The sequence below is a fragment of the Dermochelys coriacea genome, chromosome 3 (assembly GCF_009764565.3).
Source record: "Dermochelys coriacea isolate rDerCor1 chromosome 3, rDerCor1.pri.v4, whole genome shotgun sequence".
In the NCBI taxonomy this organism is placed as follows: Eukaryota; Metazoa; Chordata; order Testudines; family Dermochelyidae; genus Dermochelys; species Dermochelys coriacea.
The window spans coordinates 88,500,724-88,517,004 of record NC_050070.1 but is presented as its reverse complement, the minus strand read 5'-3'; the positions used below and the strand labels follow the sequence as shown (position 1 = coordinate 88,517,004).

Genomic DNA, 16,281 nt, shown 5'->3' with positions numbered 1-16,281 from the left:
CCTCTGAACACCATTACTACTTTTACATAACCCTACTGTTTTATTAAGGCATAACATGCCCTGAGCAATATGTTGGAAATTAGCCAAACAGCCTAACAATTAAAGGCAAGCACCAAGCAACTATTTTTATAGACAAATTCAACAATCCCCTTTGTAACTCATTTGTAGTTGGGAGTAACATATTTGAGAAAGATCTTGCTTTTAAATGCTGAGCAGACTGCAGGAAAACATGTTTTTAGGCTACATATTTCAAACTGGTGGTCTAAAACTAGAAGTAGAAGTGGCATAACAAAACAAATGAACCATTTATTTCAGTGCCTAACTCCAGGCAACCAGTTTAGAAAAATTTGGCCTAAGACCATATTCTTACACCCTACCCAATATAATCCAAGTCAAATATTAACTCTAAGAGGTAGGAATCGACTGTGCTGTATACAACTGGTCTTAAACAATGATGGAACCTGGGCAACGGCAGTATTACTAATGTCATCATGTTCTCAGATTGGCTTCCAGTCTTTCGTTCAAAAAAGCAGAGGCTATGAGCCATCTGGAGATATTGCTTATAAATTTCTTCATAATAAAGACTTGGAATATTACTGAATCCAAAATTCTAAACCATTTCTAAAGATAGCATTAATGGCACACAAGATCCTTCTCTATGCAAATTTAAGCCATACTTGCTGGTCCATTTATAGCTATCAGAGGATCCATAAAAGAAACACAACCAAATTATACATTTTATTCACATTTATTTTTCGCTTTTAGTGTGCTCACAGAAAATTAGAACACCTTAAGCAGGAGTTTAATAGCAATTTTTGTAAGCAAAGTTACATTCCATCTCTAAGTCAAATTGGTCAAAGCTTCTCCAGTATTTACAAAAACATGATAGACAAGATGCTACACAAAAACCATTGCATCTGAAGAGTTTTCCTTTATTTTCAAAGACAACTGGAAAAGAAAGCATTGTCTGCTGTAATCAAAAACATACCACAGTATAAACAGTAACCATTCCACTTATCACAGCTTGATTGAGTTTAAAATTTGTGTTTAAAAGGTCCAAGATGACTGCAGTTTTACAAAAATGGGCAGGGTGGAAAGAGTTGCAAACTTCATGTGCTTCTGGATATCAAGATTTGTTTTTATACAATAGTCACAGTTAAAAACACCCTGCTGGTAATACATAATTACACTTTATTAAGGTCATAAACCAGCAATAAACAATAAAGCCTATACAACTTGTATTTCTACTTAATCACTGACTGGTACAGCTAACATGAGATAAGTGAAAAGTTCCTATGGTTTAAATGAATTCCTAAGACTATGATTTTTTTTTTTTCTGGGTATTGATTTTTTCCTTTCCTTCTTAATCAAGACTTGTAGTGTTGTAAACCTTATAGAACATCTGCCTCACAAAATACATCGTAATAACTTTCTTTTAAAAAAGACTAACCCCTTACATCGTTTCTTGTGGCACATTCTCTTGGCAATTATGTGCATCATTAATTCCTCATTGTGGCCCCTATCACTTCATTTGATATCCCTTATTGACCCCACCCATCTCCTTCATATATGGGCATGTCCATAGATTGACAAAGAAAGTTTACATTTTGAATAAAAGATGCAAAGTATGCAAAAACATTAATACTGATGCAAAAAAAAAAAAAAAAAGGAACAAGGCAGAGGGAGGTGTTTAGTCTCCCCTCTACCTGTTGGAATGGTGGTAACAGAATTATTTGAGATGGGATCTGTGGGGAGAGAAAAAAAGAGAAAGACATCTTTTAAATCAATCCCTGGTTGTAGACAAGTTCTCCAAAACCAGTACCTGGCACCACTCCAACAAACAAACAGGGGGAGAAAAGTTCTTGGATTATCTCAAAATTGCCATGTTTACTCTGCCAATTCAGCTGGTGGGGCTTCTGGACTAGACTCAGATGGGGTTTCCTGTGTAGGAAGTGCTGCCTCTTCTACTTTGGGTGCCTCTTGTTCAGTTGAGGTGGCCTCAGTTGTAGCACTAGGGGCAGAGGCAGCTGGTGCCTCTTCTGGTTTATCCTCAGGCTTTTGCTCTTCAACAGGCTTGGCCTCTTCTCCTGGAGGCTTCTCTGGGGCGGTCTCTTCCGATTTTGCTTCCTGAGAGTCACCAGTCTCCTCCTTTGCTTCCTCTGTGCCACTCGCTGCCGCAGCGCAGGACGCCTCGTGGGCAGGTTTGCCCTCCTCATTGCTTGTAGCTTCTGGGGAAGTAGCTGTTTCATCTTTCCCTCCCTCTGCAGAGGGAGCTGCACCTTCGTTCTCTGCTCCTTCCCCAGCCTCCTTTTTGTTCTTTTTAAAGGAGAAGCCACTTAGCTTAAAGGACTTTTTGAAGGAAAAGCGCTTCTTTTTTTTTTTCGGGGTCTCATTGCTGGAAGAAGGGGTAGCTCCCTCCTCTGCCTTCGAGGAGGGCTCTCCCTCAGCAAGCGAGGCTGGCTCGGTACTCTCGGCTTCTGTTCCCTCCTTCTCAGAGGCAGGCTCAGAAGAGGCTTGCTCTTCCTTCGCTGTCTCTTCAGCAGGTGCACTGCCATTTGCCTGGACCTCCTCCTTGCCTGCCTCAGCGGCTGCTGGAGAGGCATCCCCGTTCACCTTTACATGCCCATTCTCCTGGAAGAAAACAACTCAGTGTTATTGGAGAAAGAGCTGCTTCTCAGCCCCATCCCAAGCTCAGGAGGGTCATCCCACGGATAACTTAGTCCACTTCCCTTCCCCAGAGTCTGCACTTGGATGGAGCAGACGGGTTTAGGGATACTTGGCATTTCATGCCAATACTAAGGCACGCTTGGGACCATTCTACGAGTCGGAGGCTTCGATCACATCAAGCCATTAACTGTGGGGCCCCTAAGCCAGCAAGTTGCAAGGGGCTCACTCGCCATTGCGCCTCTGGGGAGAGGAAGGCAGCACCGAGCATTTTCAGACGCCACCTCCCCGGCCCCGGCTCCAGGAGCGCAGCCCATTGGTGCCGCCCGGGAAACGCGGGACCAAGCCACGCCCCCGCCGGCTTTCCCAGGGTGCCCGCGGGTTGAAAAAGCCAACGCATCCGCAAGCCCCTGCAGGCCAGCGGCAGCGCCGGGCGCGAGCGGCCCTCCGCCAGCAGAGGGCAGTGTGACTCCACCTCGCAGAGCCGGGCTGGAGGGGGCCGGGCCCGGGGCCGGGGCGAGCAGCTGGCGGGCTGCGGGGCTCACGCCCGCCGCGTCCGGCAGCTGCGGAGACAGGCGAACAAAGCTCGCCTCGGTCCTCGCGCCCCTTTCACGCCTGCCCCTCCCCTCCCCCGCACCCCGCCCTCAAAATCAAGACGTGGCTTCCCTCCCCCCTGCCGCCTGCTTAGAAGAGGCGCCCCCGCCTCTCGCCGCATGTGCGTTTCTAACGAGGGTGACGCCTCCCCGGAGCGCGGCGGAGCCCGGCTGGCTGCAGCAGCGGCTGCTCGGAGCCGTGGCGAGGGTGCCCGGTGTTTTAGATGCAGGCGCCCCTCAACTCCAGCGCCGCTCCCCCTGGTGCGCGGGGGGGGGGGGGGAGGAGGCAGAGAGGAGGGTCAAGTTAGTGCAACGCCAAGAGCGTGTGTGTCCCCCCCCCGCCCCCCAAGTCCGGAGTGCGCTGAAACAGGCAGAGTGACGCGAAAAGCCTCCCAGCGCAAGTCAGCCCCCCAGGGTTTACAATCGTAGGTTGAGCCTTGATCCGTAGAGGAGCGGGGGCGAGGCGTGCAACAATATGGAGAAGAGCGTGCTTCGCTGCCCCTACCCCTGCCCCTTCCCTTCTGCAGCCAGCCATCTCCCGGAGGTACAGGCACAGCGCTCTCCCCAACGGAGTACCCCCGGGCATGCCGCTTCCCTCCCCTAACCTCACCGCTGCCAGTTTGCACTGCAGAGAGCAAATTTCCTACTGCTAGCTACCAAGCCACCTCCCACCAGGGGCATTTTTGACCATCCACAGACAAACCTCTTCAGGAGGAAAAGCTAATGCACGGAGGAGACTGAATGGACAGAAAAGCCAACCAAGTAGCGCATTCCTCAGTTTACGAGCAGCGTGCACCCCCTTCAAATAACGCACCAGTGATTTTTATCTGCTCCACTCCATTAAGCAAAATCGGATCTATAGAACCCTTCCCTCCCCCTACAAAACAGTGAAAAAGCCCTTCCCTTCCATTAAGTTTTCAAGAGAAAGGCTTTGGCCATATTCTCCACCTAATATGCCCAAGGCACATCGAAGGGGGAGGAAAAATTAAACAGGATGCCAGGGAAAAAACAAGTCCAAATTTTGCCCCCCCCTTTTTTTTAAAAAAAAAAAGGTAGGGGTTTTTGGAAGGGGGGGATTACCTGTCCATTCGCCTTGGAAGGAGATGCAGCCACTGCTTCCCCAGGTTTCTCAGCAGCGGCTTCGCCTTTTGCAGCGGTCTTGGAGAACTGGGCACCCATGCTGTCTTATTCAACAAAGAAACTCAAGAGATCCAAAAGGAGGGGAAACAAAGAGCGTTGGATTGGTATAAATACTGGGCGAGCAGCAGCACACACACACACACACACCAGAGGGGGGGGGAGAAAGAGAAGAGAACAGACCCGATTTATATGCACTCCTTTTAAAAATTTAAGTTGAAGAGATCAAAAAGCAGCAGCACAGGAGAAGGGGAGGGGAAGGAGGAAAAAAAGTCGAGCAAAAAAAAAAAAAAGCCCAAGTTTAGTAAAAAGAAGTAATAAAAAAAATCCCAGATTTGTAGCCGTACTGTAGACAAGGGGAAAATGGAGAAATCTCCCTGGTTGCTAATAAGATGCGGAGTCCAACGCCCAAGTGCACAGATGAATGGGCTTTCCGAGCGCTGACGGCAGCCCCCCGCCCGTCGCCGGCCAATCACGGCGCCGCCAGACAAAGGAGGGGGCGGGGCTTCCAATTGGAGCGAACAATGGAGCCGCGATTGCAATAATTTGAAATCCGCCTTGGACTGATAATTAATACCCCGAAAATAAATAAAGTAATGAAAAAATGCATGCACTCTTTTTTCTTCACTTAAAAATGATGATGCATGGGTTTATTGCCCTTTCTTTTCGGAGGTGAATTAACCCTGCAAGGGGATTTCCTTTGGCTTGCCGTGGCTCCGTTTGTGTGTCTCTGTCTCTTTCCCCCATTTGCTTCTGTGTTATATTAGAGACAATGGTTTGACTTGTGTGTTTGTGATTTCATCCTCTTTCCCCTACTCCACTCGCCCCCTTCCACCCTCTGCTGTAGAAGATCAACAGCTAGTGTGCGAGGTTTGAGTTTTTGATTTAATTGCTTACAATTGTTCTATCGCCCCAATTTGGAAGGTATTTAAATCAGGCAGATCGAGTTCGAGCTTTGCCAAAGGAGATCACGAGTTGAAATTAGTAGGTCTGTAGGCCAGATGTTGAAAATGCTAAAAGCAGCCGCGGCCGCCTCCGAAAAAGCAGAATCAAACCCCTCCCCCTAGCAATATTGGTTTGAAATCAAATATTCTGAAATTAGCCTACGGGTCTAATTACATTCTGCTGTCTGATTATCCTTGATTTGTATTTTTAAACCCTGTTTTCTGAGGCGGCGACCACTTAGATTTTTCATGCATTAAATTAATGGATGAAGCGACGTTATCAGAGATCTATTTGTGCTTTTCCCAAATGTGAACCCTAAATATATATTTACATTCAGACTCTCAAATAAGATGTAATTTGAGACTAATTCGCTCGAAATAATATTGCTGCTAAGTACATGAGTAACAGCAATGACTTGCGTGAAATACCAGGGATCTGAATCTCTTTTGGGGGGTGGGAGTGGCCTTTGGCATGTCTGGCCTCCTAGGTCTACATGGTGTTTTGTTTTTTTTCAGTTGAAATGGATAAATTATACTGGTGGGAAAGACTATCTAAACCTCAGTTTAAAGAGCACTAATGAGGAAAACTGACGGAATTACTTTTTCAAAAAAGATCAAATCTCAAAATGCCCGATTTGTTTATAAACAAGAATGTTACAGCCATTAAAATAATCAAGGGTTCAGGATTTCAAGACACCCGTCCAAACCGCCCACCTCTCTGACCCCAAAGATCGCATTGTGCTGCAGAACGGATGATCTTTGTATGTTCGCTGCATTTCAATAACCCTAATATGAACAATCCTTTATTTGTAGCAAGAGGAGAATCAGCCAAGGGAATATTTCGTTTCTTGGGGGCAAAACACACGAAGGGGCATTTGTTTTTTAGATCAAGCTCTTACTCTCCCTTGTGCTGCATTTCAAATACAACTTCCCTCCTGCATTTCAAGGAAAACGGATCGCATCCTGGAAAACGCTTAATACCAGCCTCGATTTCTTTGGTTTAATCATTATCTTTCTTTTCGAAACCAAGCTGAAAAGCGTCTGTAACGATTTGGTTTTATACACACTGCTTCGGTTTGATGCCTTATTCAATCACCAAGTTATATTTCTCCAGAGCTGATGTAAATAGTTTTTTTGCAGAAGTGCATCGTGCCAGCAAACATATCTTAACGCCCTTAAGGGAAAAGACGCTGGCCAGGCTATCGGCACTGATGGTTGAAGGAAGCCAACCCCTTTGTGTAAATGGGAAAGTCCCAAACAGAAACGTAATCTAGACAAATCCAGTCACATCCAGACGTTTGTGAAATGCACTTTGGAGGAGGCTGTTGATTTTCTTCACCAGAAAACTGGAAAAAAATACCCTCCAGCTGCACTCTTTGTGGTTGCTGTGTTAAATTGCTGTGGATCCTAGCTATGTGGCGAGACGCGTCTCCTCCAATATAGGCACAGAGAGCAAAAGGATTTGCGATGTTTCTGCAGAACCCCATGGAGGGAGGGCTTCTTTGTTACCCGGCTGCATTGCTTTTGCACGGTGCCCATTTACTGGGTATCGGCTGGTTTCCGTAGCGACGGCCGGCGAAGATTCGGAGCGTTTGGGTGGGGAGGGGGGCGGAGGAGGAGTGAGAAAGCGGTGGGGGTGGGGGTGGGGGCAGGGAGGGAGAGACAGAGCGGAGCAGATGGACCGTACCCTGGAGGAGGCGGCGGACGGGGGACGGCGAGGTAGTTGGCGCTGTGGCTGTAGCTGCTGCTGGGGGGCGGGGGGGGGGGATGGGAGTGGTAGCTGCAGGGGCGGGATTCCACAGCTGAGATCGGGCAGGAGTTTCCAAGCCTTAGCACCTCACCCGAATTGCGATCCTAGTAGTGTGGCTGACTTGGGAAAAGCGAGCGGGGGGGGGGGGGGGGCTGATTCCGTGCCAGGGCTTCCAGAGGAAGCATGTGAAAGGGCAGCTGGACTAGTCTGAGGGGAGGGGGGAACGCAGGGGACAGACACGAGGTATTTCCAACACGGAAAACAAATGAATGAGAGGAAAAGACGTGAATACCAGGGCAGGGGAGGGAGGAAGGAATGGGGGGGGGTGGAGGGTATGGCAGGGAAGTGGGATGTTGGCGGTTTTTTCTCTCCTCCATCTAAGCCAGGAAAGGAAGGCAAGAGAGAGTTTATTGCAGTGTTGTTGTAGCTGTGTTGGTCTCAAGATATTAGAGAGACAAGGTGGGGGAGGTAATAAGTGTGAGCCTGTACGACATCGTACATCAGCTATGAGAAAGAGACCGAGAGACTTTTTCCATTGGACCATATGAACCGGAGCCATAAACTCACTGAACATGAAATTTCACCAAATGAGGGTAAATCCATCCACATCATCCTATCCATTCATTATATTCCACACCTGAACATAGCCATTATATGAACAACATACCCCCATATCTCAATGTTTGTACTTTGACCCCCAACCTGGGATATTGCAGATTATGTATTCCATATACCACCCGTTCCTAAACTTTGCACCCTTGATAACCTGTACCTTATTCCCTGATAACCAGAAACTTCTATGCTTAAACTCTGTACCATTTTCTTTTATTTTAACATCATTTTAATAAAATTATTAAATCTTTTATTGGATCAGCTTCTGATGGTGAGAGAGACAAGCTTTCCAGAGCATAGGAAGAACAAGGAGCAAAAGACCTGATAATCAAGCTGACTAGTATAGCATTCTCGCTGCTTGTTTCTTTTTGTTCCCCCATCTATTTGTTGCAGCCACCTGTTGTCTCTGGTATCAGATTGTAAGCGCTGTGAGGCAGGGGGCTGTTTCTTTGTTGTGTGTTTGTACAGCATCTAGCACAAAGGGGCCCTGGTCCCGCTGAGGTCCCCAAGCATTAACACAGCAAATGAATAACAGCGACAAAGAGAAAGCTGCTCAGGAGTGTTTATTGTCATCACTAGGGCAGTGAAACCTCTTGGAAGTGTATATCTGGTGACTGATACACAGGAGAGACAATTTGTCATGAAAAAGAACCTTGGAGGTCTCCCACTAAATCTTATATCCCTGCAGCAAAAGCAATATGAGGCCAGGGCAGTTTGCCAGGTTCCTTGTGGTGCTCCTCCTGTTTGCAAAGAAATTGTAGCCTTTTATAGATCCCTTTTTGTTGGATTTTAATTCCATCATTTTTATTTGTTTGGATTAGTATATCACCTGATGACATATTGCCGGAAGAGTACGCCAGAATTGCAAAATCAGTGTAAAAATCCACGTTTTCCCTTGTCCAGGCATAGTGGTAAACTTTTATTCCATATGCCAGCTCATCTGAATTTCAGAGTAATGTCACAAAGGTATTTTACAGAATGATTGTAGGAGTCATGATGGAGTACATATTATAATCCCAATATGTTTTCCAGGCATCAGTCATCTCAGTATTTTATAGCTCTACGGTAAAACAAGACAGCATTACCTATACAAATTCTTCCATACAGATGGTACATGCTGATCAACCAGTTGTACAACAGTCCAAAAGTATACATAAGTACACAAAAGTACAATAATCCAAAAGTACACATAAATCAAAAGTACACATACACTACCTCTCACAAGTTCCCAACAAACCCTTCCAGCTAATCTTCTGGCCGTCCACCATCACACATTGCCTCTTCTGCCCCCAACACACACATATGTTTTAGGGTAGATTCTTCTAAACGGATGGCAGTTAGAAATTTACATGACTAAATAAAAATAAATAAAATACACCAGACTATTGATCAAAAATTGTATTCTTCCAGCATGAGCAGCACTAATCACCTTCAAAGGTGCAATAAATTCAATTCATATACAGTCCCTTTCATCCTAAAGCATCCCAAAGTGCTTTACTAATCAATATACAAACTATACAAAGGGAGCATTTAGGCTCTCTAATGGCACAGATGTACAGTTTAGGAGATAAAGTGAATAAGGATGCTGTAATATCAGATTGAAATTGAAAGAGAAATTCAGGGAAGGCAGCATGTAATTAACAAAGTATGTAGTTTGCCAGGCACAAAGGTTACGACTGTTACTCTTATGAAAACTACAGGTTTTATGACAGGATTCAGAGTAGCAGCCGTGTTAATCTGTATCCGCAAAAAGAAAAGGAGTACTTGTGGCACCTTAGAGACTACAGTCTTGTATATGCATCTAGAGTCTCTAAGGTACCACAAGTACTCCTTTTCTTTTTACAGGTTTTATGTTTCATCTAAAAGACAGCACTCCCAATAATACACATATACCCATAGGCACCGACTCTGTGGGTGCTCCGGGGCTGGAGCACCCACGGGAAAAAATTGGTGGGTGATGTAGCCACCGATGGCCAAGTTCCCCTCCCCGCTCCACCCCCCCGCCCCACCTCACTTCCACCTCTGCCTCCTCCCCAGAGCACCCCGCGTCACCGTTTCACCTCCCAGCGTTTGCCACCGTGAAACAGCTGTTTCACAGCATAACAAGCTGTGGGAGGGAGGGGGGAGGAGCGGGAACACGGCGCGCTCAGGGGAGGAGGCAGGGCTGGGGCAGGTATTTGGGGAAGGAGTCCAATAGGGGCGGGAGAGGGTGGGGGGGGCGCGCAAGCACCCACTTGCACCAGGAGAAGTTGGCTCCTGTGCACATACCATAGTCTATTCTCATAGACCTCCTGCACATTGCCGGCCAGAGAACCTCATCTCACCTCAACTATGACCACCTCATCACTTCCTGCAACATCCCAGGCCAAATCTAAATTAGAAAAGCTTTTCTGATAAACCAGTGAAGCGCTCCTCTTGTATACGAATCTTACGTCAGCATAACTGTGCTTGAACTGTTATCCATTTTTCCAATCTCAAGCAAAGTAAGCTATACTGCTGGCACAGCTATGTTGGTCACAAATCATGCCTAACTGACATGGCTATTCCAGCAAAAGTTTGTAGAGTAGGCCTGGCCTCAGTTTCTGTTGCTTGGCGGTCTCTCATATGAATACTGAGCTAGCTTTTCTTTCTTTAGCTTGGGAGATCAGTTGAGACAACACTAGGTAGTGTGGGTGTAAATAGTTACACACTAATAACACACTGCATATATTGCCTTTCATCCAAGGATCTGAAAATTAATATTACGTTAGCATCTACAGGCCACAATTGAGATTGGGGTCCAATTGAGCTAAGCGAGGTACAAACACACAGGGCTTGTATACTGGTATATTAAAAGTGACAATAACCCCCACCCCAAAAAACAACCCAAACGCCCCCATCCCAATATGGATGTAGTTATACCTGTAATACAGTACAAAGAAAAGGAGTACTTGTGGCACCTTAGAGACTAACACATTTATTTGAGCATAAGCTTTTATGAGCTACAGCTCACTTCATCGGATGCATGCAGCAGAAAATACAGGGGGGGAGATTTTATATGCACAGAGAACATGAAACAATGGGTGTTACCATACACACTGTAATGAGAGTGATCAGGTAAGGTGAGCTATTACCAGCACGAGAGAAAAAAAAATCTTTTGTAGTGATAATCAAGGTGGGCCATTTCCAGCAGTTAACAAGAACGTGTGAGGAAGGGAGGGAGGGGGGAATAAACTTGGAAATAGTTTTACTTTGTGTAATGACACATCCTCTCCCAATCTTTACTCAAGCCTAAGTTAATTGTATCCAGTTTGCAAATTAATTCCAATTCAGCAGTCTCTCATTAGAGTCTGTTTTTAAAGTTTTTTTGTTGAAGAATTGCCACTTTTATGTCTGTAATCAAGTGACCAAAGAGATTGAAATGTTCTCCGAATGGTTTTTGAATGTTATAATTCTTGACACCTGATTTGTGTCCATTTATTCTTTTACGTAGAGACTGTCCGGTTTGGCCAATGTACATGGCAGAGGGGCATTGCTGGAATGTGATAGCATATATCACATTGGTTAATATGCAGGTGAACGAGCCTCTGATAGTGTGGCTGATGTGATTAGGCCTTATGATGGTGTCCCCTGAATAGATATGTGAACACAGTTGGCAACGGGCTTTGTTGCAAGGATAGATTCCTGGGTTAGTGTTTTTGTTGTGTGGTGTGTGGTTGCTGGTGACTATTTGATTCAGGTTAGGGGGGCTGTCTGTAAGCAAGCACTGGACTGTCTCCCAAGATCTGAGAGAGTGTTGGGTCATCCTTCAGGATAGGTTATAGATCCTTGATGATGCGCTGGAGAGGTTTTAGTTGGGGGCTGAAGGTGACAGTTAGTGGTGTTCTGTTATTTTCTTTGTTGGGCCTGTCCTGTAGTAGGTGACTTCTGGGTACTCTTCTGGTTCTGTCAATCTGTTTCTTCACTTCAGCGGGTGGGTATTGCAGTTCTAAGAATGCCTGATAGAGATCTTGTAGGTGTTTGTCTCTGTCTGAAGGGTTGGAGCAAATGCGGTGGTATCATAGAGCTTGGCTGTAGACAATGGATCATGTGGTGAGGTCTGGATGAAAGCTGGAGGCATGTAGGTAAGTAAAGCAGTCAGTAGGTTTCCGGTATAGGGTGGTTTTTATGTGACCATTGCTTATTAGCACTGTAGTGTCCAGGAAGTGGATCTCTTGTGTGGACTGGTCCAGGCTGAGGTTGATGGTGGGATGAAAATTGTTGAAATCATGGTGGAATTCCTCAAGGACTTCTTTCCCATGGATCCAGATGATGAAGATATCATCAATGTAGCGCAAGTAGAGTAGGGGCATTAGGGGATGAGAGCTAAGTGTCACAGCTAAATAAAAGTTGGAACAGATAATGAGTTAGTCCATGTTGCTATAGATTATTACAATAAACAATATATCCAGTGTCTGTATTAAATCCATGAGTTCTGGTGTCTAGCAAAGTTATGAATTTAAGCTCCAAGACTCGTCTTTTGAAGCTATGGATTCCTTTAAGAATGAGGACTGAGAAGTGGGACATTTAGTTCACTGGATGAGGTAGATCATGTGGTGATAGTCATGTGTAGGATCCATAGATCTTGAAAGATGTGTTGTGGGAATGATGATCATTGTAGCAGTGGAGATATGACTACAGGTTTTGCATTTGTTGTTACAGTAGAGTCTGGTGCCACTTGCAGTTGGCGTGTCCTGATCTGTGGGGAGTTTGCTTCTGATGATGAGTTTGATGATGTTGGGGGGTTTTTTGAAGGCCAGAAGAGGGGGTTCATGAAAGATTTCTTTCAGGATATGGTCTTCATGGAGTATGGGTTCTGATTGTTTAATGATACTCCATAAGAGTTCCAGTTAGGGGTGGTAGGTGACAACAAGGGCTGTGTGTATGGAGGGTTGTTGTTTTTCCTTTATTGAAGCAGGTTCTTTTGGAGTATTTAGGAGGCCTGTACCATGATGCAATGTATTTCTCTGGTGGAGTGTCCTTGTTTGGTGAAGGTGTTTTTAAGTGCATCAAAGGGTGTATCCTGGACTTTCTCCTCAGAGCATATTCTGTGATAGCTGAGTGCCTGGCTGTAGGTAAGTGATTTCGTGGGGTGGTTAGTGGATCTAGTATTTTTATCTCCATTTGACGTATGGAGAAGCTGAGAGAAAAGATAAATAATCAACATGCAAAAAGCCAGAATTAGCTCTCAAAATTCCAGCAGACCACATAAATGGCAGTGACTTTTGGGGTTAGACCAGGATAAAAGATATATTTTTAAAAAAAATGTATTAGTGATTTAATTAACATGTTAAACTTAACTTTTTTTTTTAATGTTTCAACTTGTCACATGTAGACAGGGAAAGTTGTATTTTAACACATTATGTGGTTGAGATGAATGTGTTAAAATATAACTTACCCTGTCAACACTAGGGTTTTAAAATACGTTAATTAAAAGAGTTCACTAATACATTTTTCAAAAAGTAAAGGAGGACTTGTGGCATCTTAGAGACTAACGAATGTATTTGAGCATAAGCTTTTGTGAGCTACAGCTCACTTCATTGGATGCATTCAGTGGAAAATACAGGGGGGAGATTTATATACACAGAGAACATGAAACAATGGGTGTTACCATACACACTGTAAGGAGAGTGATCAGGTAAGATGAGCTATTAGTCCTCCTTTTCTTTTTGCGGATACAGACTCACACACTTTGCTTCTCTACAAAAGAAAAAGGACACTAAGCTATCTAAACTACTATATGCCACAAGGGGCCACAACAATGGTTCCCGTAACCCACCCAGCAATATTGTTAATCTATCCAACTATAATCTTAGCCCAGCAGAAGAATCTGTCCTATCTCGGGGCCTCTCCTTTTGCCCCTCCACCCCCACGAACATGATACAGTTCTGTGGTGACCTAGAATCCTATTTTTGACATCTCAGACTCAAGGAATATTTCCAACACACCTCTGACCAACATATTAACCCACAGAGACCTTCCTGCCAACACTACATAAAGAAGGATTCTGGGTGGACTCCTCCTGAAGGTCGAAACAGCAGCCTGGATTTCTACATAGAGTACTTCCGCCGACGTGCACGAGCTGAAATTGTGGAAAAGCAGCATCGCTTACCCCATAACCTCAGCCATGCAGAACAAGTGCCATCCACAGCCTCAGAAACAACTCTGACATCATAATCAAAAAGGCTGACAAAGGAGGTGCTGTCGTCATCATGAATAGGTCGGAGTATGAACAAGAGGCTACTAGGCAGCTCTCCAACACCACTTTCTACAAGCCATTACCCTCTGATCCCACTGAGAGTTACCAAAAGAAACTACAGCATTTGCTCAAGAAACTCCCTGAAAAAGCACAAGAACAAATCCGCACAGACACACCCCTGGAGCCCCGACCTGGGGTATTCTATCTGCTACCCAAGATCCATAAACCTGGAAATTCTGGACGCCCCATCATCTCAGGCATTGGCACCCTGACAGCAGGATTGTCTGGCTATGTAGACTCCCTCCTCAGGCCCTTCGTTACCAGCACTCCCAGCTATCTTCGAGACACCACTGACTTCCTGAGGAAACTACAGTCCATTGGTGATCTTCCTAAAAACACCATCCTAGCCACTATGGATGTAGAAGCCCTCTACACCAACATTCCACACAAAGATGGACTACAAGCCGTCACGAACAGTATCCCCGATACTGTCACGGCTAACCTGGTGGCTGAACTTTGTGACTTTGACCTCACCCATAACTATTTCACATTTGGTGACAATGTATACCTTCAAATCAGCGGCACGGAGATGGGTACCCGCATGGCCCCACAGTATGCCAACATTTTTATGGCTGACTTAGAACAACGCTTCCTCAGCTCTCGTCCCCTAATGCCCCTACTCTACTTGTGCTACATTGATGGCATCTTCATCATCTGGACCCATGGAAAAGAAGCTCTTGAGGAATTCCACCATGATTTCAACAATTTCCATCCCACCATCAACCTCAGCCTGGACCAGTCCACACAAGAGATCCACTTCCTGGACACTACGGTGCTAATAAGCGATGGTCACATAAAAACCACTCTATATCGGAAACCTACTGACCGCTATTCCTACCTACATGCCTCTAGCTTTCATCCAGATCATACCACTCGATCCATTGTCTACAGCCAAGCTCTACGATATAACCGCATTTGCTCCAACCCTTCAGACAGAGACAAACATCTACAAGATCTCTATCATGTATTCCTACAACTGCAATACCCACCTGCTGAAGTGAAGAAACAGATTGACAGAGCCAGAAGAGTACCCAGAAGTCACCTACTACAGGACAGGCCCAACAAAGAAAATAACAGAACGCCACTAGCCATCACCTTCAGCCCCCAACTAAAACCTCTCCAATGCATCATCAAGGATCTACAACCTATCCTGAAGGACGACCCATCACTCTCACAGATCTTGGGAGACAGGCCAGTCCTTGCTTACAGACAGCCCCCCAATCTGAAGCAAATACTCACCCGCAACCACACACCACACAACAGAATCACTAATCCAGGAACCTATCCTTGCAACAAAGCCCGTTGCCAACTCTGTCCACATATCTATTCAGGGGATACCATCATAGGGCCTAATCACATCAGCCACACTATCAGAGGCTCGTTCACCTGTGCATCTACCAATGTGATATATGCCATCATGTGCCAGCAATGCCCCTCTGCCATGTACATTGGCCAAACTGGACAGTCTCTACGTAAAAGAATGAATGGACACAAATCAGACGTTAAGAATTATAACATTCAAAAACCAGTTGGAGAACACTTCAATCTCTCTGGTCACTTGATTACAGACCTAAGAGTGGCTATCCTTCAACAAAAAAGCTTCAAAAACAGACTCCAAGGAGAGACTGCTGAATTGGAATTAATTTGCAAACTGGATACAATTAACTTAGGCTTGAATAGAGACTGGGAATGGATGAGTCATTACACAAAGTAAAACTATTTCCCCATGGTATTTCTCCCCCCCCCCCGCCCCACCCCCCACTGTTCCTCTGATATTCTTGTTAACTGCTGGAATTAGCCTACCTTGCTTGTCACCATGAAAGGTTTTCCTCCTTTCCCCCCCCCCCGCTGCTGGTAATGGCTTATCTTAAGTGATCACTCTTCTTACAGTAAAAAGAAAAGGAGTACTTGTGGCATCTTAGAGACTAACAAATTTATTAGAGCATAAGCTTTCGTGAGCTACAGCTCACTTCATTGGATGCATCCGATGAAGTGAGCTGTAGCTCACGAAAGCTTATGCTCTAATAAATTTGTTAGTCTCTAAGGTGCCACAAGTACTCCTTTTCGTTTTGCAAATACAGACTAACTCTTCTTACAGTGTGTATGATAAACCCATTGTTTCATGTTCTCTGTGTGTGTATATAAATCTCTCCTCTGTTTTTTCCACCAAATGCATCCGATGAAGTGAGCTGTAGCTCACAAAAGCTTATGCTCTAATAAATTTGTTAGTCTCTAAGGTGCCACAAGTACTCCTTTTCTTTTTGCGAATACAGACTAACACGGCTGCTACTCTGAACTCTGAAA

General features: G+C 45.2%; 1 protein-coding gene across 1 annotated transcript; it reads right to left on the bottom strand.

The window, feature by feature from the left end:
• Nucleotides 1-732: 732 nt before the first annotated feature.
• On the bottom strand, nucleotides 733-7,023 carry MARCKS (myristoylated alanine rich protein kinase C substrate). The gene is made up of 2 exons (XM_038397710.2): nucleotides 4,338-7,023; nucleotides 733-2,631 (listed from the first exon to the last, which is right to left on the bottom strand). Exons 1-2 carry the CDS (start codon nucleotides 4,434-4,436, stop codon nucleotides 1,888-1,890), a joined length of 843 nt encoding a protein of 280 aa, XP_038253638.1. The 5' UTR covers nucleotides 4,437-7,023; the 3' UTR covers nucleotides 733-1,887.
• Between the last annotated feature and the right edge of the window lie 9,258 nt (nucleotides 7,024-16,281).

What these genes read in the sequence shown, in the direction of transcription:
- MARCKS (XM_038397710.2), bottom strand. Translation starts at nt 4,436, where the DNA reads ATGGGTGCCCAGTTCTCCAAGACCGCTGCAAAAGGCGAAGCCGCTGCT. An exon ending in CTTCCAAGGCGAATGGACAG is followed by an intron (nt 2,632 to 4,337) that starts GTAATCCCCCCC and finishes GTTTTCTTCCAG; the next exon opens with GAGAATGGGCATGTAAAGGT.